General features: G+C 35.1%; 1 protein-coding gene across 1 annotated transcript in view; it reads left to right on the top strand.

Annotated features, from left to right (window-relative positions):
• COL24A1 (collagen type XXIV alpha 1 chain) overlaps positions 1-27784 on the top strand; it is a 404395-nt gene that overhangs the window by 152140 nt on the left and 224471 nt on the right. The window contains exons 21-22 of the mRNA XM_042952735.1: positions 24159-24212; positions 25644-25688. Of these exons, the coding sequence (XP_042808669.1) occupies positions 24159-24212; positions 25644-25688 (99 nt within the window). The remainder of the gene's footprint in view (positions 1-24158; positions 24213-25643; positions 25689-27784) is intronic.

Below are 27784 nucleotides of genomic sequence, written 5' to 3'. Positions count from 1 at the left end.
CTTCTATACTCACTTTGTTGAGAGTTTTTATCATAAGTAGATGCTGAATTTTGTTAAACGATTTTCTGCATCCATTGAGATGATCATATTATTTTTATTCTTTGTTTTGGTGACATAGTGTATTACATAATTGATTTATGGATGTTGACCATCCTTACATTCCTTGAATAAATTCTACTGATCGTGGTGTATGATTCTTTTAATGTATTGTTGAATTCAGTTTGCTAATACTTTGTTGAGGATTTTTGCAATGCTATTCATCAGGTTTATTGGCCTATAAGTTTCTCTTTTGTGTTGTTTCTGTCTAGTTTTGGTATCAGAGTACTGCAGGCCTTGTAAAATGGATTTGGAAGTATTCCTTGCTCTTTATTTTTTTGGAATAATTTGAGAAGGATAGGTACTAACTTTTATTTAAATGTTTGGTCAAATTCACCTATGTAACCACTTAGTCCTAGACTTTTGTTAGTTGGGGAGTTTTTAAATTACTGATTTAATTTTATCACTTTTAATTCAGTCTATTAACATTTTTTTTTATTTCTTGGAAGGTTGTGTGTTCCTAGGAATATCTATTTCTTCTAAGTTTTCCGATTTGTTGGTGTATAATTGTGGTAGTCTCTTACGATTCTTCCTATTTTTGTATTGTCAGTTGTAACTTCTCCTCTTTTATTCTGATTTCATTTGGGCCCTCTCTCTCTCTCTTTTTATGATGAGTCTTACTAGAGATTTATCAATTTTTTTCTTATCTTTTCAAAGAACCAGCTTTTAGTTTCATTGATCTTTTTATTGTTTTCTCTACTTCATTTATTTCCACTCTGATCTTTAATGTTTCTTTCCTTCTGTTAGCTTTGGACTTTCATTGTTTATTTTCTAGTTCTGTCAGGTATAAATGTAGATTGTTTATTTGGGATTTTTCCTGTTTCTTGTGGTAATCCTGTATTGCTATGGACTTCCCTCTCAGAACTGCTCTTGCTGTGCTCCATAGATTTTGGAGAGTTATTTCAAAGATTTCTGTTTTCATTTGTCTCAAGGTATTTTTTTATTTCCTCTTTGATTTATTTGTTGACCCATTGGAGGTCTAGTATCATGTTGTTTAGTCTCTATGTGTTTGTGTTTTTCTCATTTCCTTGTGATTGATTTCTAATTTCATGTTGTTATAGTCAGAAAAGAAGTTTGACATGATTTCAATCTTCTTGAATTTATGAAACCTATTTTATAGTCTAATAAGTGACCTGTCCTGGGGAATGTTCCACATGCACTTGAAAAGAATATGTAGTTCACATTTTTTGGATGAAATGTTCTGTATACATCTATTAAGTCCCTGTGATTTAATGTGTTTTTTAAGGCCAATGTTTCCTTATTAATTTTCTGTCTGAATGATATATCCATTGATGTAAGTGATATATTAAAGTTTCCTGCTATTATTGCATTACTATCAATTGCTCCCTTTTTGTCTGTTAATATTTGCTTTATAAATTCAGGTGCTACTATGTTGGGTGCATAAATATTTATGAATGTTATATACTCTTCTTGGATTGACCCTTTTATCACTACGTAATGCTATTCTTTTGTTACAGTCTTTGTTTTAATTTTTAAATTTTGTTAATGTTTATTTTTGAGAGAGAGAGAGAGAAAGCATGAGAGGGAGGGGGCCAGAAAGAGACAGACAGAAGTTCCAATACAGGTTCTGCACTGTGAGTGCAGAGCCCAATGCAGAGCTCAAACTCATGAATGATGAGATCATGACCTGAACTGAAATCAAGAGTTGGCCACTTAACCAACTGAGCCACCCAGGTACACCTACAGTCTTTGTTTTAAAGTCTGTTTTGTCTTATATAGGTATTACTATTCCAACTTTCTTTTCATTTGCATTTGCATTCCTTTTACTTTCAACCCATGTGCATCTTTAGACCTGAGGTGAATCTCTTATAGGCAGCACATAGATTGGTCTTGTTTATTTATCCATTCAACTGCTCTATGTCTTTTGATTGGAATATTTAGTCCATTTACATTGAAAATAATTATTGGTAGGTATGTATTTGTTGCCTATTGTTCATTGTTTTCTGGATGTTTTGTAGTTCTTCTCTGTTCCTTTCTCTTGCTCTCTTACCCTGTGTTTTTATGACTTTATTTAGTATTGTGCTTAGATTCCTTTCTTATTGTCTTTTGTATGTCTAGTATAGGATTTTGCTTTTTGGTTAACATAAGGCTCACATTTAACATCATATACGTATACACATAATGGTTTATTTTAAGTTGACAGCAACTTAAATTTGGTCAAATTCTAAAAGTCTACATTTTTACTACCTCCCACATTTTATTTTATTTTTCTGACATCACATTTTACATCTCTTTATATTGTGTGTCCCTTAACTATTATGGTTAGTTTTACTACTTTTGTCTTTTAACCTTCATAGTAGTTTTATAATAATCTACTACCTTGCTGTATATTGACCTTTACTAGTGAGATTTACACTTTCATATGTTTTCGTGCTATTAATTAATGCTCTTTCTTTTCAACTTAAAGAAGTACTTTTCATATTTCTTGTAAGGCTACTTTAGTAGTAATGAACTCCTTTAGCTTTTGCTTGTCTGGAAAACTCTTTATCTTTGCTTTGATTCTGAATGATAATCCTACTAGTAGAGTATTCTTGGTTGGTTTTTTGCCTTTCAGCAGTTTGGATATATTATGTCTCTGCCTTTTGGCTTGGAAAGTTTCTGCTGAAAAATCTGCTGATAGTCTTAGGGGAGTTTCCGTGTATATAACAAGCTGTTTCTCTCTTGCTGCTTTTGTAATTCTGTCAACTAGATGTGTAACAACGAGAGAAAAAGACCACTTCTAAAGAAATTAGGTTTGTTTTTAAATTTGTGATTTCCTAGCCTTCCAAGCTTTATTTGGAAACTTTAGGAATATTTAGACTAGTAAAAGGTTAAAGGAGCTAAAAGGGCCCAGCTCACATTTCTTCATAAGGCTGAAGTTCCAGGGAGCTTTCAGTCCTGCCAACAGCCTCATCTGTACAATATGAAAGAAGATAGAGAACATGGGAGGGGGATTTCCACATGGCTTTATTCTCCTCCTCCTTTCCCTAACTTAGTCAGTAGTAATTCAGTACTCAAACAAATAACCAATATGGAAGAGGGATAAAGATAGAGATAGTGTAAAGCATTTGATTTAATTGACTTGGTAAAGTGTACATGTATAGAGAGGAGAAATATTTGAGAAAATGAAAAACTTTGTATTAAATAGAAATTATTATTGTCTCAAGGTTAAAAACTGTATTTTTTAGTGTTGACACATGAATATGTGTTTTGGTAAAATGATCTAGGATAGATAAGAAATTTGAATCTCAAGTTTTATTATATTTGGTAGTGTGGATATAATTTTGACTATTCATAACTATTCACCAATAAAATATTTTTATGTAGCCATATATGAGGGAATTTTAAAAAGCCCTACTTTAATTTGCAAGCAACTAATTAAGCCTCTTGAGGACTTAATATTATAAACTGGAATACTACTCTTTAATTCATATTTAATTTAATAATTTAATAACTATGTCCAAAATATCCCATACTGACCATGATCTGTTTTTTTTCCAATATATGAAATTTATTGTCAAATTGGTTTCCATACAACACCCAGTGCTCATCCCAAGAGGTGCCCTCCTCAATACCCATCCCCCACACTCCTCTCCCTCCCACCCCCCATCAACCCTCAGTTTGTTCTCAGTTTTTAACAGTCTCTTATGCTTTGGCTCTCTCCCACTCTAACCTCTTTTTTTTTTTTTTTTCCTTCCCCTCCCCCATGGGTTTCTGTTAAGTTTCTCAGGATCCAAATAAGAGTGAAACCATATGGTATCTGTCTTTCTCTGTATGGCTTATTTCACTTAGCATCACACTCTCCACTTCCTTCCACATTGCGACAAAAGGCCATATTTCATTCTTTCTCATTGCCACATAGTATTCCATTGTGTATATAAACCACAATTTCTTTATCCATATATCAGTTGATGGACATTTAGGCTCTTTCCATAATTTGGCTATGGTTGAGAGTGCTGCTATAAACATTGGGGTACAAGTGCCCCTATGCATCAGTACTCCTGTATCCCTTGGGTAAATTCCTAGCAGTGCTATTGCTGGGTCATAGGGTAGGTCTATTTTTAATTTTCTGAGGAACCTCCACACTGCTTTCCAGAGCGGCTGCACCAATTTGCATTCCCACCAACAGTGCAAGAGGGTTCCCGTTTCTCCACATCCTCTCCAGCATCTATAGTCTCCTGATTTGTTCATTTTGGCCACTCTGACTGGCGTGAGGTGATATCTGAGTGTGGTTTTGATTTGTATTTCCCTGATAAGGAGCGACGTTGAACATCTTTTCATGTGCCTGTTGGCCATCCGGATGTCTTCTTTAGAGAAGTGTCTATTCATGTTTTCTGCCCATTTCTTCACTGGGTTATTTGTTTTTCAGGTGTGGAGTTTGGTGAGCTCTTTATAGATTTTGGATACTAGCCCTTTGTCCGATATGTCATTTGCAAATATCTTTTCCCATTCCGTTGGTTGCCTTTTAGTTTTGTTCGTTGTTTCCTTTGCTGTGCAGAAACTTTTTATCTTCATAAGGTCCCAGTAATTCACTTTTGCTTTTAATTCCCTTGCCTTTGGGGATGTGCCGAGTAAGAGATTGCTATGGCTGAGGTCAGAGAGGTCTTTTCCTGCTTTCTCCTCTAGGGTTTTGATGGTTTCCTGTCTCACATTCAGGTCCTTTATCCATTTTGAGTTTATTTTTGTGAATGGTGTGAGAAAGTGGTCTAGTTTCAACCTTCTGCATGTTGCTGTCCAGTTCTCCCAGCACCATTTGTTAAAGAGACTGTCTTTTTTCCATTGGATGTTCTTTCCTGCTTTGTCAAAGATGAGTTGGCCGTACGTTTGTGGGTCTAGTTCTGGGGTTTCTATTCTATTCCATTGGTCTATGTGTCTGTTTTTGTGCCAATACCATGCTGTCTTGATGATGACAGCTCTGTAGTAGAGGCTAAAGTCTGGGATTGTGATGCCTCCTGCTTTGGTCTTCTTCAAAATTACTTTGGCTATTCGGGGCCTTTTGTGGTTCCATATGAATTTTAGGATTGCTTGTTCTAGTTTCGAGAAGAATGCTGGTGCAATTTTGATTGGGATTGCATTGAATGTGTAGATAGCTTTGGGTAGTATTGACATTTTGACAATATTTATTCTTCCAATCGATGAGCACGGAATGTTTTTCCATTTCTTTATATCTTCTTCAATTACCTGCATAAGCTTTCTATAGTTTTCAGCATACAGATCTTTTACATCTTTGGTTAGATTTATTCCTAGGTATTTTATGCTTCTTGGTGCAATTGTGAATGGGATCAGTTTCTTTATTTGTCTTTCTGTTGCTTCATTGTTAGTGTATAAGAATGCAACTGATTTTTGTACATTGATTTTGTATCCTGCAACTTTGCTGAATTCATGTATCAGTTCTAGCAGACTTTTGGTGGAGTCTATCGGATTTTCCATGTATAATATCATGTCATCTGCAAAAAGCGAAAGCTTGACTTCATCTTTGCCAATTTTGATGCCTTTGATTTCCTTTTGTTGTCTGATTGCTGATGCTAGAACTTCGAACACTATATTAAACAACAGCGGTGAGAGTGGGCATCCCTGTCGTGTTCCTGATCTCAGGGAGAAAGCTCTCAGTTTTTCCCCATTGAGGATGATGTTAGCTGTGGGCTTTTCATAAATGGCTTTTATGATCTTTAAGTATGTTCCTTCTATCCCGAATTTCTCAAGGGTTTTTATTAAGAAAGGGTGCTGGATTTTGTCAAAGGCCTTTTCTGCATCGATTGACAGGATCATATGGTTCTTCTCTTTTTTTTTATTAATGTGATGTATCACGTTGATCGATTTGCGAATGTTGAACCAGCCCTGCATCCCAGGAATGAATCCCACTTGATCATGGTGAATAATTCTTTTTATATGCTGTTGAATTCGATTTGCTAGTATCTTATTGAGAATTTTTGCATCCATATTCATCAGGGATATTGGCTTGTAGTTCTCTTTTTACTGGGTCTCTGTCTGGTTTAGGAACCAAAGTAATACTGGCTTCATAGAATGAGTCTGGAAGTTTTCCTTCCCTTTCTATTTCTTGGAATAGCTTGAGAAGGATAGGTATTATCTCTGCTTTAAACGTCTGGTAGAACTCCCCTGGGAAGCCATCCGGTCCTGGACTCTTATTTGTTGGGAGATTTTTGATAACCGATTCAACTTCTTCACTGGTTATGGGTCTGTTCAAGCTTTCTATTTCCTCCTGATTGAGTTTTGGAAGAGTGTGGGTGTTTAGGAATTTGTCCATTTCTTCCAGGTTGTCCAATTTGTTGGCATATAATTTTTCATAGTATTCCCTGATAATTGTTTGTATCTCTGAGGGATTGGTTGTAATAATTCCATATTCATTCATGATTTTATCTATTTGGGTCATCTCCCTTTTCTTTTTGAGAAGCCTGGCTAGAGGTTTGTCAATTTTGTTTATCTTTTCAAAAAACCAACTCTTGGTTTCATTGATCTGCTCTACAGTTTTTTTAGATTCTATATTGTTTATTTCTGCCCTGATCTTTATTATTTCTCTTCTTCTGCTGGGTTTAGGCTGCCTTTGCTGTTCTGCTTCTATTTCCTTTAGGTGTGCTGTTAGATTTTGTATTTGGGATTTTTCTTGTTTCTTGAGATAGGCCTGGATTGTAATGTATTTTCCTCTCAGGACTGCCTTCGCTGCGTCCCAAAGCATTTGGATTGTTGTATTTTCATTTTCGTTTGTTTCCATATATGTTTTAATTTCTTCTCTAATTGCCTGGTTGACCCACTCATTTGTTAGTAGGGTGTTCTTTAACCTCCATGCTTTTGGAGGTTTTCCAGACTTTCCTGTGGTTGATTTCAAGCTTCATAGCATTGTGGTCTGAAAGTACGCATGGTATAATTTCAATTCTTGTAAACTTATGAAGGGCTGTTTTGTGACCCAGTATATGATCTATCTTGGAGAATGTTCCATGTGCACTCGAGAAGAAAGTATATTCTGTTGCTTTGGGATGCAGAGTTCTAAATATATCTGTCAAGTCCATCTGATTCAATGTGTCATTCAGGGTCCTTGTTTCTTTAATGACCGTGTGTCTAGATGATCTATCCATTTCTGTAAGTGGAGTATTAAAGTCCCCTGCAATTACCACATTCTTATCAATAAGGTTGCTTATGTTTATGAGTAATTGTTTTATATATTTGGGGGCTCCGGTATTCGGCGCATAGACATTTATAATTGTTAGCTCTTCCTGATGGATAGACCCTGTAATTAATATATAATGCCCTTCTTCATCTCTTGTTACAGCCTTTAATTTAAAGTCTAGTTTGTCTGATATAAGTATGGCTACTCCAGCTTTCTTTTGGCTGCCAGTAGCATGATAAATAGTTCCCCATCCCCTCACTCTCAATCTAAAGGTGTCCTCAGGTCTAAAATGAGTCTCTTGTAGACAGCAAATAGATGGGTCTTGTTTTTTTTTATCCATTCTGATACCCTATGTCTTTTGGTTGGTGCATTTAATCCATTTACATTCAGTGTTATTATAGAAAGATATGGGTTTAGAGTCATTGTGATGTCTGTATGTTTTATGCTTGTAGTGATGTCTCTGGTACTTTGTCTCACAGGATCCCCCTTAGGATCTCTTGTAGGACTGGTTTAGTGGTGACAAATTCCTTTAGTTTTTGTTTGTTTGGGAAGACCTTTATCTCTCCTTCTATTCTAAATGACAGACTTGCTGGATAAAGGATTCTCGGCTGCATATTTTTTCTGTTTAGCACACTGAAGATATCGTGCCAATCCTTTCTGGCCTGCCAAGTTTCAAAAGAGAGATCAGTCACAAGTCTTATAGGTCTCCCTTTATATGTGAGGGCACGTTTATCCCTTGCTGCTTTCAGAATTTTCTCTTTATCCTTGTATTTTGCCAGTTTGACTATGATATGTCGTGCAGAAGATCGATTCAAGTTACGTCTGAAGGGAGTTCTCTGTGCCTCTTGGATTTCAATGCCTTTTTCCTTCCCCAGTTCAGGGAAGTTCTCAGCTATTATTTCTTCAAGTACCCCCTCAGCACCTTTCCCTCTCTCTTCCTCCTCTGGGATACCAATTATACGTATATTATTTCTTTTTAGTGTATCACTTAGTTCTCTAATTTTCCTCTCATACTCCTGGATTTTTTTATCTCTCTTTTTCTCAGCTTCCTCTTTTTCCATTACTTTATCTTCTAGTTCACCTATTCTCTCCTCTGCCTCTTCAAGCCAAGCTGTCGTGGTTTCGATTTTGTTTTGCGTTTCGTTTAAAGCGTTTTTCAGCTCCTCGTGACTGTTCCTTAGTCCCTTGATCTCTGTAGCAAGGGATTCTCTGCTGTCCTCTATACTGTTTTCAAGCCCAGTGATTAATTTTTTGACTATTATTCTAAATTCACTTTCTGTTATATCATTTAAATCCTTTTTGATCAGTTCATTAGCTGTTGTTATTTCCTGGAGATTCTTCTGAGGGGAATTCTTCCGTTTGGTCATTTTGGATAGTCCCTGGAGTGGTGAGGACCTGCAGGGCACTTCCCCTGTGCTGTGGTGTATAACTGGAGTTGGTGGGCGGGGCCGCAGTCCGACCTGATGTCTGCCCTCAGCCCACTGCTGGGGCCACAGTCAGACTGGTGTGTGCCTTCTCTTCCCCTCTCCTAGGGGCAGGATTCACTGTGGGGTGGCGTGGCCCATCTGGGCTACTTGCACACTGCCAGGCTTGTGGTGCTGGGATCTGGCGTATTAGCTGGGGTGGGTAGGCAAGGTGCACGGGAGCAGGAGGGGCAGGCTTAGCTCGCTTCTCCTTAGGTGATCCACTTCAGGAGGAGCCCTGTGGCAGTGGGAGGGAGTCAGATCCGCTGCCGGAGGTTTGGCTCTGCATAAGCACAGAGTTGGGTGCTTGCTCGGAGCGAGCGAGTTCCCTGGCAGGAACTAGTTCCCTTTGGGATTTTGGCTGGGGGATGGGCGAGGGAGATGGCGCTGGTGAGCACCTTTGTTCCCCACCAAACTGAGCTCTGTCGTCTGGGGGGCTCAGCAGCTCTCCCTCCCTTTGACCTCCGGCCTTCCCGCTTTCCGAGCAGAGCTGTTAACTTATGACCTCCCAGACGCTAAGTCGCGCTTGCTGTCAGAACACAGTCCGTCAGGCCCCTCCGCTTTTGCCAGCCAGACTCGGGGGCTCTGCTTGGCCAGCGGGCTGCCCCTCCGCTCCGGCTCCCTCCCGCCAGTCCATGGAGCGCGCACAGCCTCGCTGCCCTTCCTACCCTCTTCCGTGGGCCTCTCATCTGCGCTTGGCTCCGGAGACTCCATTCTGCTAATCCTCTGGTGGTTTTCTGGGTTCTTTAGGCAGGTGTAGGTGGAATCTAAGTGATCAGCAGGACGCGCGGTGAGCCCAGCGTCCTCCTACGCCGCCATCTTCCGCATCACCCCAACCATGATCTGTTTTAACTACACATATTTGTGGAGGACATTGTATTTGTGACAGGTGTTAAAAACTACCACTGAGGCTTAAATGCATTAAATAAGGTTTGTTGGGTGTGGTTTTATTATAAAATTTCCTAGATATTTACCATGAATTTTAGATTAATCAAGATCAATAGAGCATTCAAACTTTATAATCCTCCTATAATTTTTTTAAGATAATGAAAAAAATGCAGAATGCATGGTCTTGACAATAAATTTTGACATGCAGTCATAGGATTTATTTTCCTTTAGGGAATAAAGATTTCTTTTCAATTAAGACACTTTAAAGTATAAAGACAAACCTAAATATTTTTCTTTTCTCAGTTATTATTTAGCAAGAATAACATAGGTAGAATTGTTGGCCTCTAAGAAAGTTATTTAAAAAGTCATCTTGTTTCTTGCACAAGAAATGATCTGTCCATTTCAAAAGGATGTTAATAATAGCTGTATTTGTTAGTGTACTAGAGTGTCAAGTAGTACAGTACTATGTATAGTAAATGTCTTACACATATCTCACTTTATCTCCACAATAGCATTATAAGCTAAGGATTATCTCCATTTTACAGATGGTTTAGTTATTGCTGTCACATAACTATCAAGTGACTTTGCCAGGATTCTAACCCAGTTCTTAACCACTTAGCTTTGGGACGAAATTGTGGAAAACATTCAACACTATGCTAAAGTGTTTCTACTTTATTCATGGGCATCATGAAGCAATCAAAGATATTTAAGTAATAAAGTGTCCTAGGTGATTTATGTTTTAAAAATATATCAGTCAGCATGGAGGAGGGCTTAAATAGGAGGGAAACTGAAGGCAAGGAGATGAACTCGTAAAAGCTAGAAAACAATTATAAAGATCTGAAATAGAGCATTCAATCAATCAGCCAATATTTACTGATTGCCTTTCATATGAGCCATTGTGCTAGACTGTCCACAAAGATGAAAAGTATTGATCCTTACTTTCAAAAGACTTACAATCTAGAGAAAGATATGCAAGAAAACTTTTTTTTTTCTATCTCTTTTTGTAGCTAATTTGGGTATTTAATAATTTATATTAAAATGTCCATTTTAGCTGGCTTTCTAAGTAAAGGATTCTCTTTAATTTCAATTAATTTTTAGTGTATATTTTCCCTTTCTTTTTTTTTTTTAATATATGAATTTTATTGTCAAATTGGTTTCCATACAACACCCAGTGCTCATCCCAAAAGGTGCCCTCCTCAATACCCATCACCCACCCTCCCCTCCCTCCCACCCCCCATCAACCCTCAGTTTCTTCTCAGTTTTTAACAGTCTCTTATGCTTTGGTTCTCTCCCACTCTAACCTCTTTTTTTTTTTTTCCTTCCCCTCCCCCATGGGTTTCTGTTAAGTTTCTCAGGATCCAAATAAGAGTGAAACCATATGGTATCTGTCTTTCTCTGTATGGCTTATTTCACTTAGCATCACACTCTCCACTTCCTTCCACATTGCGACAAAAGGCCATATTTCATTCTTTCTCATTGCCACATAGTATTCCATTGTGTATATAAACCACAATTTCTTTATCCATATATCAGTTGATGGACATTTAGGCTCTTTCCATAATTTGGCTATGGTTGAGAGTGCTGCTATAAACATTGGGGTACAAGTGCCCCTATGCATCAGTACTCCTGTATCCCTTGGGTAAATTCCTAGCAGTGCTATTGCTGGGTCATAGGGTAGGTCTATTTTTAATTTTCTGAGGAACTTCCACACTGCTTTCCAGAGCGGCTGCACCAATTTGCATTCCCACCAACAGTGCAAGAGGGTTCCCGTTTCTCCACATCCTCTCCAGCATCTATAGTCTCCTGATTTGTTCATTTTGGCCACTCTGACTGGCGTGAGGTGATATCTGAGTGTGGTTTTGATTTGTATGCAAGAAAACTTTTATAATAACCATATGAATAATATTCAATTTGTAATACAAGCCTCCAGTCTGACAAGTAATGGAATAGGGAACTGTGCGGAGAAGGTAGCACTTGAGCTGACATGATGAATGAGTAGGATTTGCATCCAGACAAAGGAGATGTATGGCATTCAGGAAAAGGAAGCTTGTGAGAGGATGGAAGTGTAATATGTGGAACACTCTTACACTAATAGCTATTCGTTGTTTGCATGAAATTCAAACTTAACTGGGCATCCTGTATTTTATCTGGCAACCCTATTGGCCACCTACAAAGTTTCCATATATACAGCAATGTTTCTCCCTTTTTTTCTGTCTCTATGGAAGAAATATTCTTCCTCTTTCTCCGTATTCAAGTCCCACACACGTTTTGCAGCAAAACCTCTCCTCAACTACTGAACAACCTCATGCCATCAGTTATCACCTACCTTTACACTGATCTCTCTCTTGAATCAAAATTTCCCCTTTGCACTTAAAAGCATTTTCACTGCCAATGTTGTAGCTCAGGCCCTTTTTACTTTTCACCAGCATTAGTAATAATCCTTCATTTGTTCTTCCAGCCTCCAGTCTGGCATTTCTTCAAATCTGCTTCTGAGTAGATGATGGAATAATGTTTGTAAAGTATAGATCTTATCATGTCATCCTTGTGCTTATTCCTTCAGTGATCTCCACGCTTCCAGGTCAAGGCTCGCACTTCTTTACTTTTTATGCAAGGTTCTTTATAACCTACCCTGTCTCTCTAACTCTATTCTCTATAATCATATAGACATACATAGTCATATAGTGATGGAAGCATCACTCTTCTGAAAACCTTATTCCAGCTAAACTGTTTAGAAGACCAAACCGTACTATACTTGTTCAAATCTCAAGCTTCTTACCTTCATATATTACAACTGATGATTTATCTCTCTATTAGACTATAAGCTTTTGAGAGAAGAGCCTAACTGATTTTATGAACATCACAATAATCATAATAATGTCCATAACATATAACAGGAATGCAATAGATATTGGCTGAATGCATGATTGATTGAATGACTGTGTTAAAAACTATTTGGGAAATAGAAACAATACAACTTGGAATTTATTAAATGAAAGAGAATTCGAGGATAAAGCTGAGACTATTACTTGGGTTACTGTTGTCATTGATTTAAATAGGAAACTTAGGAGGAGCAGGTTTAGAGGATGGGAAATACAAGAAGTTTCATTCTGGGTATAGTTAGTTTGAAGTTCCTCTTTGACATCAAGGTAGAAACAATCAAGAAATCACAGTAAACCAAACTTAAAAATAGAAATAGTAGCATGAGGGGATGTTGAGAGAGAAAGGTAGTATAGAGAATGGAATTGATAACTTCTATGTTTAACACTTCACCTGCTACATAACTGAACTTGATGCATATATACACACATGCATTTATCCATTCACTCAGTATTTCATTTATTTAACATCTATTGAATTTCTTTTATGTGTTAGACCAAGGAGTAAATGTGAGATTATAAAGATGTCTTTTTGTTGTTGTTAATTTTTTTTAACATTTTTTTTTTTTTGAGAGGCAGAGAGAGACAGAGCACAAGTAGGGGAATGGCAGAGAGAGAGGGAGACACAGAATCCGAAGCAGGCTCCAGGCTCCGAGCTGTCAGCACAGAGCCTGATGCGGGGCTTGAACCCATGAACCACCAGATCATAACCTGAGCCAAAGTTGGCCGCCCAACTGACTGAGCCACCCAGGTGCCCCTTATATAGATTATAAAGATTATAGATTTCTAAACCATGGTTCCGCCTCTGGATGAGGTAACAGTTTGGTGACAGATACCATAAAAATAGCACAAAATGTTGTAAGAAATGCTGTATTAAAGAGTTGGTGAAGTGCTATGAGAGCCTAGATAAATGAGAAACAGATTCTGCTCTAGGAAATTAAGAATTACTTTAAAAGGAAGTGATAATGGAAGTTAATGTTTTCAAGTATGCATTTCATGTTAGGTAAAGAACCAGGTAGCTTTCTAAATTCTTTTCAGTTTGGAAAATTTGTTTCTCTTGAAGTTTTGTAAAGAAAAATGTCATAGAACTGAAGAAAACCAACTGATAAAACCAACCAATATTACAATAGTGATATTTAAAATTTCCTTCTCATTACTTCTTTTAGTCTTAGAATTACATTGTTTAAAAGTGGGACAAAAAACCCTGAAAACCAGACATTTTAATGAATACAAATGGTTGAATTTCCAATGAGTAATAATTACTTTGTGCATTACTTTATCTAATTGTATTCGATAAACAGGAACTTTAAGCTTCATCAGGAACATCACTAGACTAATAGATTGTTTAAAATTACTGAATTTTAAAATAACATTTCAGAAGAGATGATTTTATCAAAAGGACCAGAAAATTTTAAAAGAAGAAGGACTTTGTTTTGTAGGTTAAGAAGCGTCAGCTTATGTTTTTCTTCTTGGTGCTTCATTATTTTTATTGAAGTCGTTTCTAGAAACAGAAGGGAAGAACAGAGTCAAACATGCTGACCCTATTAGCGTGATCTTTAGTTCTGTACACAATATCACGGAAGCATCTTAAAACTTCATTTATTTTAATATACATATCTTGTTTGGAAACTAGGGACAATATCAATTACTAAAGCCCTGTTGAGGCTATTCAAGGAGGCCATCAAGACAATTACGTGCACTCTATGTGAAATACATGGTTACCCTATTTGTAAGCCAGTTGGGTTCTTTCCAGAGCAATTTGGCACAGCTCTAAAGAAGCCTTTTATTTTCTCTTCATTTTCTGCCAGTTGACTAAAAACCTCAAACTAAGATTGGAAACTTATGTTGATTATGGTTCTATTGATTATGGGTATGTGGGTGTATATATATGTGTGTATATAGATACAAAACATACTCTCATGAGCCTTTTTAAGAACCACCCGATTTGGCCATCTGCTTTCAAGTATCTCATAATATTAGAAAAACCATCCTTTGCTGCTTACTTCAGAAAGTAAGTGCCCAATAAATATTCTCTCTTCTCCAGTAAATAGAATAATTTATTTATTCCTATAATGGTTTGTGTTGTTACTTTGGCTGTGGAATTAGGGGTGGTAAAATAGGCTGTCATTTTCTGTTGTATGACATCTCTGATAAGTTTTTGGAGAAAGCCTACTATTAGAAATAGGAAGCCTGTTTTAATTTATAAAATTATGTTACAGAATATGTGGAAATAACCTTCACACTGAATTATGAAAATGTCATGTGATCATATGTATAGAGGTGAGCTAACTTGGTAAGAGAAAAATGCATACCTCTGAATAGTTTTCTAAGAGCACCTCAGCTCAGCCCTGAGCACATTTCATGTGCTAAATCAAGATTTCTTACACTAGCCATTTTATTCTCCAGACATCATTTAGTCAGCTGAAAAATACTTATGAGTTTGTACAATGCGTGAGGTATTGTGTTAAGAAATTACTTGGAAATAAGATTAAAACATGGTCTTCTGTCTGCTAGGAACTTGTAATTTTCCGGAAGTGTGAGATTTCCACATGGGAAAAGCTAAAAAAGCATAACTAGGCAACATATAAATGAACAATAAGGAGCTCAGGGAATGACTATTATGGCCATTTTTCTGAAAAACTTTACAGTAGGATTTTGAGATGGATGGATTGGATTTGGCCAGGTAGAGTCAAGGAATGAAAGTCTTTGTACAATAAATACAAAAATGAACTAGAGATGGAGGGCAAAAGTAAACCTATCAGTCTTAAAAAAAAAAAAAGTTAGGAGTCAGATTGTGACATATCTTAAATATAAAGCTGAAAAATTTAAATGCTAATAAGCCCAAAGATTTTTTGTTGTAATGATAAAAACATAACATAAAGTCTACTTTCTTAACAAATTTTTAAGTGTACAGTACAATAATGTTAACTATATCCATATGTTGTACAGCAAATCGCTAGACCATTTTTATCTTGCATGACTGAAAGGCTATGCCTGTTGAGCAGCAACTTTGAATTTCTACCTCCAACCTGTAGCAGCCACCATTCTACTTTCTGCTTTTATGACTATCACTACTTTAGATACCTCATATATCTAGAATTATACGGTATTTGTTCTTCTGTGATGGGCTTATTTCACTTCACATAAGGTCTTCAAGTTTCATGCATGATGTAGCATATGTTAGAATTTACTTCCGCTTAAAGGCTGAATAACAGTCCATTGCCCAGTAGTCTAAATATCCACATTTTCTTTATCCATTCACCCACTGATGTGCATCTAAGTTGTTTCCACCTATAGACTATTGTGTAATGCTGCATTGAACATGGGAATGCACTTAACTCTTTGAGATTCTGTTTTCAATTCTTTTAGGTAAATACCCAGGAGTGGGGTGGCTGTATCATATGGTAGTTCTATTTTTTAATTTTTGGAGGCACTCCACACAGTTTTCCATAATGGCTGCACTATTTTTTTTTACATTCCCACCAACAGTGCACACGGGTTTTAATTTCTCTACATCCTTGTCAACATTTATTTCCTTTTTTGTTTGTAATAGTCATTCTAACAGTTATGAAGTGATGTCTCCTTGTGGCTTTGATTTGCATTCCCCTAATGGTTAGTGATGTTGAACATTTTACATATATTCAATCATTTGTGTGTTTTACTTGGAGAAATTTCTGTTATAGTCCTTTGGCCATTATTTTAATTGGCTTATTTGGTTTTTGCTGTTGGGTTGTAGGAGTTCCTTGTTATGTTATATATTAAACAATCATATTTATGGATTATGCATATTTTCTCTCATTCTATAAGTTGCCTGTTCCCTGTGTTGGTTGTTTTCTTTCTGTGCAGAAGTATTTACTAGTCTATTTTTGTTTTTGTTGCCTTTGTTTTTGTGTCAAATACAAAAAGTCATTATCAAGACCAATATAATGGAGGTTTCTCCTATGTTTTCTTCTAGGACTTTTATGGTTTCAAGTCTTATGTCTAAATGTTTAATCCATTTTGAGTTGATTTGTATGCACGGTGTAATTTAAGCATCCAATTTCATTCCTTTGCATATCCAGTTTTCCTAACACTGTTTGTTAAAAAGACTATCTTTTCCCCATTGTAGTCATAGCACCCTTGTCAAAGACTATTTCACCATGTGTGTGTAGTTTTATTTCTGGGTACTCTATTCTGTTTCATTGGTCTATATATCTGTCTTTATGCCAGTACCAAACTGTTTTGATTATTATAGCATTTTTTAAAAAATTTTTTAATGTTTATTTATTCTTGAGAGAGAGACAGACAGAGACAGAGTGTGAGTGGGGGAGGGCCAGAGAGAGAGGGAGACACAGAATCTGAAGCAGGCTCCAGGCTCTGAGCTGTCAGCACAGAGCCCAATGCGGGGCTCGAACTCGCAAACCGTGAGATCATGACCCGAGTCAATATATTTTGAAGTCAAGAAATTGAGACCTCTAGCTTTCTTCTTTCTCAAGATTGTTTTGACTATTGAGGGTTCTTTGTGGTTCCATATGAATGATAGAATTGTTTTTTCTATATCTGCAAAAAATGCCATTGAGTTCTCACCAGGGATTCCATTGAATCTGTAGATTACTTTTCATAGTGTAAACGTTTTAACAGTATTAAATCTTCCGGTCCATGAACATGATATATCTTTCACTGTGTCATCTTTATTTTTTTTTCCACTGTGTCATCTTTAATTTCTGTCAACAGTGTTTTATAATTTTCAGTGTACAAATCTTTCACCTCCCTAGTTAAAATTATTCACAAATATTTTATGGTTTTTGATGCTGTGGTAAATGGGATTGTTTTCTTAATTTCCTTTCTGAATTGTTTGTTGTTAACGTATAGAAATGTAGCTTATTTTTGTGTATTGATTTTGTAATTCTGCAACTATGTTGAATTCATTTATTAATTCTAACAATATGTTGCTAACATCCTTAGCATTTTTTACATGCATGCTCTTGTCATCTGTGAACAGAAATTTTACCTTTTCTTTCCTACTTCGATGCATTTTTTTCTTTCTTGACTAATTGCTCTATCTAGGACTTCTAGTACTACGTTGGATAGAAGCAATGAGAATGAGCATCCATGCCTCATTCCTAATATTAGAGGAAAGCTTGCAGTTTTCCCACTGTTGAGCACATTATTAACTGTGGACCTCTCATATATGACCTTTATAAGGTTGAGGTAATTTCCTTCTATTTTTAGTTGGTTGAGTGTTTTATCATGAAAGAATATTAAATTCTGTCAGATGCTTTTTCTGCCTCCATAGAGATAATCATGTTATTTTTATCTTTTGTTTTGTTAATGTGGTATCTCATATGATTGATTTTCATATGTAAACAATTCTTATATCCCAGGAGTAAATCTTATTTGGTCATGATGTATGGTCCTTTAATGTGCTCTTGAATTCATTTTGCTAGTTTTTTTTTTTTTTGGAGGGTTTTTACACCTATATTCATTGGAGAATTTGGCCTGTAATTTTCTTTTCTTGTAGTGTCCTTGTCTGGCTTTGGTATCAGGGTAATGCTGGCCTCATAAAGTGAGTTTGGAAGTGTTCCCTCCTCTTGTCTGTGAACAGAAATTTTACGTTACCCAACTTTTTGAAAGAGTTTGAAATGATTTGCATTAATTCTTTCTTAAATGTTTTATGGAATTCCCCAGTGAAGTCATTTGGTTCTATGCTTCTCCTGGATGGGATATATTTTATTACTTATTCAATCTCCTTACTACTCAGAGATCTATTGGATTTTGTATTTCTTCATGTTTAGTTTTAGTAGGATATATGTTTCTAGGAATTTTATGTGTGTCTTCTAGGTTATCCAAAATGTTGGTATATAATTGTTCATACTAGCATCTTATGATCCTCTTTCATTTTTTATTTTATTTGAGTATAATCTCTCTTTTTGTTAGTCTAGCTAAAGGTTTGTCAATTTTGTTTTCATTAACAAAAGTTTTATTAATTGTTACCAAGTTTTATTCATTTTTTCTATTGTTTTCCTATTTTCTATTCACTTATTTCTGCTCTAATCTTTATTATTTCTTTCTGTCTCTTAACTATGGGCTTAATTTGTTCTTTTTTCTTTCTTTTTTTTTTTTTTTTTCTAGTTTCTTGAGGTGTAAAGCTAGGTGGCTTATTTGAGATCTTTTTTAATGTAGGTGTGTACCATTTTAAAATTCTCTCCTAAGGGGCCTGTGGGTTGCAGGTTGTTCAGTCAGTTAAGTGTCTGACTCTTGATTTCAGCTCAGGTCATTATCTCACAATGGTGAGATCTAGCCCTGAGTCTGGCTCTAAGCTAAGCACAGATTAGCTCTCTCTTGCCCTTTCTCTGCCTCTCCCCACTTGCATGTGTGCTCTTGCACTAAATAAATAAATAAATAAATAAATAAATAAATAATAAATAAAATCCCCTCTTGGTACTGCTTTTAAACATCCCATAAACTTTAGTATATTGTGTTTTCATTTTTATTTGTCCCAAGATATTTTCTAATTTACCTTTTGATTTCTTCTTTGACCCATGGGTTCTTCAAGAGTGTGTTGTTTAATTTCTTCCTATTTGTGACTTTTTCAGCTTTCCTTCTGTTGATTTCTATTTTCATACCATTAAGGTTAGAAAGGATAGTTGGCATAATTTAAATTTTATTATATGTGTTAAGATTTGTTTTGTGACCTAATATGTGATCTATGTGATCTATGCTGGCAAATGTTCCATATATGCTTGAAAAGAAAATACATCCTGCTGCTTTGTGTGGAATGTTCTTTATCTATTGGGACCATTTAGATTTTAGTGTTATTCAAGTCCTCTCTTTCCCTTATTGAACTTCTGTCTGGTTGTTCTATTAAGTATTGAAAATAGGGCATTGGAATCTCTTGCACTGATTGTGTTGCTGTCTGTTTCTTCCTTCGGTTCTGTCAATGATTGCTTCGTGTATTTGGGTATCTGATATTGGGTGCTTATTTATTTATAATTGTATATCTTCCTGGTGAATTGACCCTTTTGTCATTAGTTAATATCCTTCTTTGTCTCTTATGACTGTTTTTGACTTAAAGTCTATTTTGTTTCATGTAAGTAGGGCCACACCTGTTCTCTTTTGGTTATCATTTGCATGGGATATCTTTTTCCAAGTTTCACTTTCATTTTATATATGTTGTCTACAGTGTGTTTCTTGTAGATATCATATAATTGGATTTTTAAAAAATCCATTCAGGTACTCTAAGTCTTTTGATTGCAGACTTTAATCCATTTACATTTAAAGTAATTACTGGAGTGCCTGGGTAGCTCAGTTGGTTAAGCATCTGACTCTTGACTTCAGCTCAGGTCAGGATCTCATGGTTGTGAGTTTGAGCCCCACAGCCAGGCTCTGTGATAAGTGTGGAGCCTGCCTGGGATTCTCTCTCTCTCCCTCTCTCTCTGCTCCTCCCCCACTTGCACATGCTCTCTCTCAAAATAAATAAACATTTTTAAAAAAAGTAATTACTAATAAAGAAAAACTTACCATTGCCATTTTGTTCATTGTAATTGTTTTGTGTCCTATAGCTTCTTTGTTCCTCTTTTCCTCTCTTGCTGTCTTCCATTATGTTTTGTTGAATTTTTGCTGTGACATGTTTCAAAACCTTTCTTGTTTTCTTTTGTGTATCTTTTATAGATACTTGGTGGTTCCCATGGGGTTTATATGAAACCTCTTATGTTATAGCAATCTATTTTAAGCTGATAACGACTTCAGTTGCATTTGAAACTCCACTCTTTTACTCTATGGAAGATTTTGAGAGTAAAATGATGAAAGAGTTGTTTTCAGAAGAACAATAATAGCAAATTTAAATATGAATGTAGTGAATATATGGAGTAGATAAGTGCAATATCAGTTTAAAGACTTGTAAACACTAATCAACGTGCAATGTATAAGAAGAAAACTATATTTATTGAGTCTCTGTTATATTCAAGGTACCCTTTTATTTATTGTAACAACTTCATGATGATGATGGTAACATTATTCTACAGATAAGGAAACTCAGGTTATAGCCCTAGTAAGCTTCAGAGCTGAAATCCATATCCAGACTCGACTTCAGATTCTATTTTAAATTAAAAAAAAAAAGAATTTGTTTGTTTAACATGATAAATATGAGACGTGCACAATTTAAACAATGACAATAACACAAACTGTATTAATGTTAAGAATTAGACCATTGTAAGTTTCTCAAGTATCCCTCACTTCCCTTCTTGCATTTATAGATAACAACTCCCTTGTATTTGCCATACTTTTACCATACTTTTGCCACACTTTTACCAATGTGTTGTTTTGCTTGTTTTGGAAATTAATATAAATAGAACCATAGTACATTAAATCTTCAGTGACTTGCCCCTGCCACTCAGTCTTTTCTTTCCCATATATTCTAGGCTGATGAATGTAATTACAGCTTATTTATTTTTACTGCTATATAGTAACACACTATGTAGATGTACTGCAATTTTGTGATTGATGCAACTGTTGATACACATTTATGGCCTTATTTCTTTCTTGAGATTACTTTTCACAAATCTTCCATGTGTGTTTGTAAAGACTTTGTAAACTCCAACTTGGGGATTCAGTGTTTTACATATGGCCATTAGATCAAGATTGGTCACTTTGCTATTTCAGTCTTCTCTATTCCTGATTTTTATCTGCCAAGATCTAGTAATTTCTGAGAAATGTGTTAAAATTTCCCTGTCTAACATTAGATTACTCAATTTATCTTTATCTATCAACTTTTACTTCATGTAGTGGAATTTATTAGTTGCATAAAAATTGAGAGTTTTTCATCTCTTCCTGGTGAACGTAGCCTTTTATCATTATTTAGTGACCCTCTTAACTCTAATAATCTGTCTTACCTTGAAGTCTATCATATGTAACACTAATATGATTATTTCAGCTTTTTTGAGCTGGTGAATCTCTTGCATATCTTTTTCTACTTTTTTGAACTTTAAATCTCCCCGTATTTTTGTTTTAGTTGTGTTTCTAATAAACAGCATATAACTAGTATTTTTTTTAATTCTGCCTTTATAATTTTTTTAAGATTGTAAATTGGTCTTGGAAGAGAAAGGAAAAAAGACTCTGGATTTATCTGCTTCCCTGAGAGAGTTACTTTTTGTTTCTTGGTCAGTAATACCACCTATGCAGGGTAAAAAGCTGCAATGAGAGAATAAGGGAACTTAGTTTTCTTTTATCGCTCAGCCATCAGCTAGTTACACCCTGGATATGGAGCTGAGTCCGTTTCTTACACATACACACTAATCTAAACTTGTATATTCATCAATGTCTTTTGAGCCCCAGGAGTTGGTAATAGATTCTTAGTGTCTGCTTTTTTTATGCCATAAAAAAAATGATCGGCTTTGTTAGCCGATCATAACTCAGCAAAAAATTATTTGCAAATATTACAAACTTTCTGACTCTCCCAGAGAAGATGTTTCTCTTTCGTCTAAGTTCCCATTATACTTTACTTCTACTTCAATTACAATTCTTATGTACTATTTTTTATTTTAAAGTGCCATCATCAATAATAAATTAGGAATTCATTGAGAATAGGAGCTGTGTTTCATTTGTATTTGTATACTCAGGGTCTAATGTGCTATTTATTATACCTTACACATAGAAAATTAATAAATGTTGGATGAAAAATGAATGAAGAATTAATTAAATAGTTAAGCATTAGCTGTCCTGTGTTGGAACTTAAATATCATAGCATTGATTCCATACCTTCTGTCAGTCTAAATACTTAAAACCTATCACTTAGAGATCTTGAAGAATGTTTTGGATACTAAAGAGTTAGACATCATTGTATCAGTCAGAATTCTTTCAGTTGTAAGTAATGAAAATGCAACTTAAACATGATTATATAAATATGAGCAAAGTTTAGGAATTCAAACAACTAAATCCAGGACCCCAAACAATATCATTAGAATCCAATTACTCCTGCTCTCTTCATGTGTTAATTTATGGATTTCATTCTCAGGCTCTCTCTCCTTCCTGATTTCCCATCATCCTTAATGCTATTCCCAACTGTTCCAATGTAGTCCAGAATTTCCTTTAGTTAGGCTGAGGTGGGTTTCTGGCTCATTACTGAACCAATCACTGTTTCTGGGGGTGTAGAATATGCTGGCTGACTTAGGTACATGTCACATGTCCACCCTCAAATTTAGTCAGGGATGGACTCACCTCCCTTCAAATCGTGTGGGCTGAGTGGGGAGAAAGCGATTCCCTAAGTAAAATTAGGATGCTTTTGCCTGAAAAAAAAAACAAAAAAAACAAAAAAAAACAAATGTATGTTGGACTTGCATACAACAACATACACCCATTTCAATAATCTAATCCATCTCTTCCAATGAAAAATAAGAGAGCTGCACAAAAATGTTAAGTTATTGCCTGAGGTCATGCAGTTTCTCCAATGGCGCCATGTACATAATAAGCCTGTGATAATGTATTGTAGACTTTTAAACTGACAAAGAGTTTTTCACCTTTTGATTGCAATTAGCAAAGATAGAGCAAGGCATAATGTGAATGTGTTGCAATTTAGCAAAGATAGAGCAAGGCATAATGTGAAGACAAGATTTTAGTGCAGTTTGTCACTTTGCTGCATTCCAGAACAAATGATTAAAGCTACCTGGATAGATTTGCTATTTGGCATAGTTATTTACTACATTTAAAAATTAGATAAAATCTTTGAATGGTTATATCACTAAAAGCAATAATGCAGAAGGTAGTTTTTAAAAGAGATTTACTTAAAACTTTGCTGACACATTGAATAGTTAGAGGAACAGAACTGAATAAGAAAAATGTCACCATGTTAAATAGATAGTATAGGGTGTTTTCTGAAGTAGAAAGATTTTTTTAAGTGACTTTGCTGAATTTTTATTCAGAGCATTTGATTTTTAATAGCATGCATTTTGAGTAACAACAGATTTCTTTTAATCGTGAAATTGCTAATCACATTCAGATTGTTACTTTCTTCTGCAAATTCCTCTTTTTGCCAGCTTGTATTAAGAAGGGAAATAAACTGAAGAACATTTAGTGCAAATAATGTGTTCTAGATTCTGCTAGTCTCTTAACGGATATTAAAACAGCATATATCTCTTCCATCTGTTTTTAGACATTGTGGATACTGTATTATGTATTTGTTGTACTATTATCAAATTAACAATTGGACCCATTGCTTTTTTTTTTAATGTTTATTTTTTACTTTATTTTTGAGAGTGAGAGAGAGAGAGAGCAAGAGCAGGGGAGGGGCAGAGAGAGGGAGACACAGAATCTAAAGCAGGCTCCAGACTCTGAGCGGTCAGCACAGAGCCTATCGCGGGGGCTCAAACCCGTGAACTGCGAGATCATGACCTGAGCTGAAGTCAGAAGCTCAACTGACTGGGCCACCCAGGTGCCCCAGGATCCATTGCTTTAAATTTAGAAGTACTTTTTCTGAGTGTCTGGTTGTGTCTGGTTGAAGAGAAACATACTGAGCAGATTATTTGAATGATAGCATATTTTTAAAGAATAAGTTTACTACATTTCCCAATTTTTTAGATACTCTATACTTTTTGGTCACTTACCCTCTGACCCAATTTGATAACTTCATAATGGGAAAAGAATGGTACCAAATTGTATTGCCCATATCCAGATTAATGCTGATTGGAAAATATTAATTGAGCTGAAGTTTTTCTTGCTTGTGCTTATTTTCTTTTATAGGGACTCCTTGGAAATAGGGGACCTCCAGGACCTCCTGGTCTCAAAGGACCTCAGGTATGGAAAAAATAAATACCTCAGTCAGCAATTGTTTTAGTTCAAGTATTCCCTTTTTATTTTTCCTTGGACTTTATTTTTTGCTTAAAGAAAACATTGCTTTAGTGTGGACAATTTTTGCCGTACAGGATTTTTTAAGTTACCATTTTACACTGGCAGTTATGAAATGGGATTTGGAATCATTTTCAGTGTTGTGAATTCATTAAGTAATTTATGCCAGTGATCTCCATGGAATGTCTGAGGAATGTGAGCTAGAATCTCCCTCATATGTACTTGGATGTATATTTACTATTTGTGTCTATTTTATATTTGTGACCCAAGAAATTTTATTTTAATTGAATTGTGAATTGAGAAAAATGTTCGTTGATCAAATAAATAAAGTAGAATATATGAAGCTAGATAGGTCTGTGTATGCTACTCAGATATGGTAATATCAACTTTTTATTTAAAGGTGAAAAGTCAGTATATTTAGAAAATGTCAATAAATATAATAAACATTTATTGCTTTTTAATTCTCTTTAAGAATAATGTATAAAAATTATTTTTTGATTATCTATACATTTTTTGATCCTAGAAGAATACACAAGATTTTATATTTTATGACATTATAACTGGTTTGATCCCAAGGACATTGGATTTATAAGTTAGTCTAAAGAAAGCTGTAGACATTAAGCTCCATTTGGGTAGGATCTGATATACCTTTATATCTCTATGCCTTAAAACAGAACTAAGAATCAAAACTATATTTATTAAATGAATGAAGTATTAAAATGTACCAAGAGCAAACATTCTTTGCCAATAATATTTTAATATACCAATGGATATTAATTTCCATCTATTCAGAACTTAATTGAGTGGGAGAGATACTGAGCCCAAGAAGGTAAAGGTTATCCTTAATTTATGATCTCAGTGATTGTTAATCTTCGCTGTGATTTTTATTTGCATTTTCTTCATGACCAGGGATGATGAGCATCTTTTCATATGTCTCCAGGCCATCTGTATGTCTTCTTTGGAAAAATGTCTCTTCAGGTCCTCTGCCCATTTTTTAATTGGATTTTTTTGGCTTTTGGTATGGAGTCGTATAAGTTCCTTTTATGTTTTGGATATTAGCCCCTTGTCAGATATCCTGATTTTGTGATGGATACCCTAATCACTTTTACTCTTATTCGTTCTCAATTTTCTATATATTACTTTTATCATCTACCAATTTAAAAACAGTCAAATAGTACAGGTATCCCTTAGAGTAGATGTGGTGTTGTAACTGAAAAAATTAAAACGTTATGGGATGATACAGTTCTAAAATACAAACAAGCCACAGCTTTATTTTCGTCACATCTCAGAGTGAGTTTCAGGTTTCAGAATAAATAGAATAAGTGGTTACATTTTTAAGTACTTATTTCAGGCCATGAAATATTCTGATTTTTATCTAAGGGAGAAGAAGGACCAGTTGGACTCTTTGGAGAACTGGGACCAAGAGTAAGTATCATATAAATACTCTTCAAAAAGTGCTTCTCTTAAAACAACTGTTATGTGAATGTCTTTTAATAGCACCAAATTTTAAGTTGTAACAAAGGAAAAAAACATACTATAAGCATACAATCCCTCCAAATAATATAAGCCTATACCTGGAATTTTCCAGGGATATTTTAAATGATATTATGCGTACTGCATATTTACTTGTTCTGACAGTGGTTTTATGGTCTTAGTAATTTGAGCTAATTATTTATAAATTTTCTCAAAATGTAATAGAAAGCTAAATGCCTTAGCCATTTTAATGATGTTCTGGAAATTTCTGTTGTCTAAGTGTGCCAGTAAAATTATGGAAAGTTAAATAAGATGCATTTTCTGTCAACTTTTTCTTCAGTTAATATTGTGTAGTAATATACGAATGGCCTGTTTTCAAGTTCTGAAAATAAGTTATTTAAGAATTTGGGCATTCGTGACCAAAACTTACATTATCATGAGATACTTAAGGTGTGTCTATCACATTTATTTTAAGAGGAATCATTAGACTCACATGAACTACATCTCTTTCTTATGAGAAACATCATAATATACAGGTTCTTAAAACATTTTTACATTTAAGGAGACAGTAATTTTTTTTGTTTTGCACCTTTTAAAATGTGCTCATTTAAAATTTACTTCTCTAGAACTCAGGAGAGCCATGATTGCATCTTATCTACTGAGTCTTAATATTTATTACTATTGTCGCTTCCATTGGTTTCAGATCAATTTAAGCCTAGTATTGCTCTAAGTATGTTATATGAATCATCTCTAATCTGGAAAACAACCCTGCAAGACATTGTCCACATTTTTTTAAAATATTAAAATAAGTCTTTAATTTACTATTACATGCTCAAGCATTACATGCTCAAGAGAAAGCTGATATGACAAAATTTAAATAGGACCCAAAGTGATGACTCCAGCCCTGATGCTCTGAATTTCTTGAATTCAAAGAGATTATAAATGGGCTGATACAGATTCCAGTGAGATTCCTTCTGTAATGTAGAGATGATGTATAACTACTTCTTAATTACTATAATGTCTGAGTATTACATTACTAAAGATGAAAGAAATATTCTTGCTAAGGCTTTTTCCAAAACAATGTGAATGAAGTGTATTACTCAAAATTCTTTCTGTAAATATCATAGACTAATCTAATAATTTAGACTCTTAATTACATTTCTTCTCCTATATCTGCAAATTGATTACAGAGCAATTGACACTTAAGAGTAATAAGATGTTTTTTATTCTTTACTTTGTGCTTGGTAGGAAAGCACTAGACAATTTCAAGCAAGGTAGAGGTAAAAATTAGAACAACTTTTTGCATAGAAGTCCTAAATATAATTTTAAAGTTACTAAAGTTTTTGTATGTAGTCAAAATACAATGAAAGCTGGAGAATTGTTTGTTTTGTTTTAAGAAAGAACAATAGGGAAGTATTTGTTAATGGATAGGAATAACAAAATGCAAATCTATAATCCCTGGCAAGTATTATAAATTAGTATTATATTTAACAATCTCCCCACACACTTTTCCATCAAATTTTGTATAATCAGATATCAGTTGTTAAGTACTAGAAACCACATACTGTAGATTGATCTACCCAATATCTAGGACTTGACATCCTCTCCTGCAGTGATCTTATTCTCTGCTCTCTTTAGGTACTAACTGCTGTGGTCATAACCTTTACCTTGTCATTACCAATAATACCAGCTTCTCCTTATTTTCAGTTTCAAACTTCTCACTCTCCAACCATAATCTCCTTTCTTTCTAGTACATTTTCTCTTATAACTAGTCCCACAGTCCCAATAAGAATTTTAACCCATCGATCCTGTTGTCTTTCCATTATTCCTACTTCCCTCATAACCTCACATCCTTCCTCATCATGCTTAAAACACTACATTATCCCTTTGACTGCATTCTGAATTCTATTTCCATACTCTTTTTCTAGTTTCTAGTATTGCTTCTACCCACCTCTCTGTATCTATGCCATTGACTCTGCCTTCTCTCCTGTTATTGTGAATGAACAGCCATTTTTCTAGCTAAGGTCAAACTTCTACTTGTTTGCTAC

Source organism: Panthera leo, chromosome C1, assembly GCF_018350215.1.
Source record: "Panthera leo isolate Ple1 chromosome C1, P.leo_Ple1_pat1.1, whole genome shotgun sequence".
Lineage (NCBI taxonomy): Eukaryota > Metazoa > Chordata > Mammalia > Carnivora > Felidae > Panthera > Panthera leo.
The sequence above is the reverse complement of the archived record's forward strand: the minus strand, read 5'-3'. Positions and strand labels throughout refer to the sequence as shown.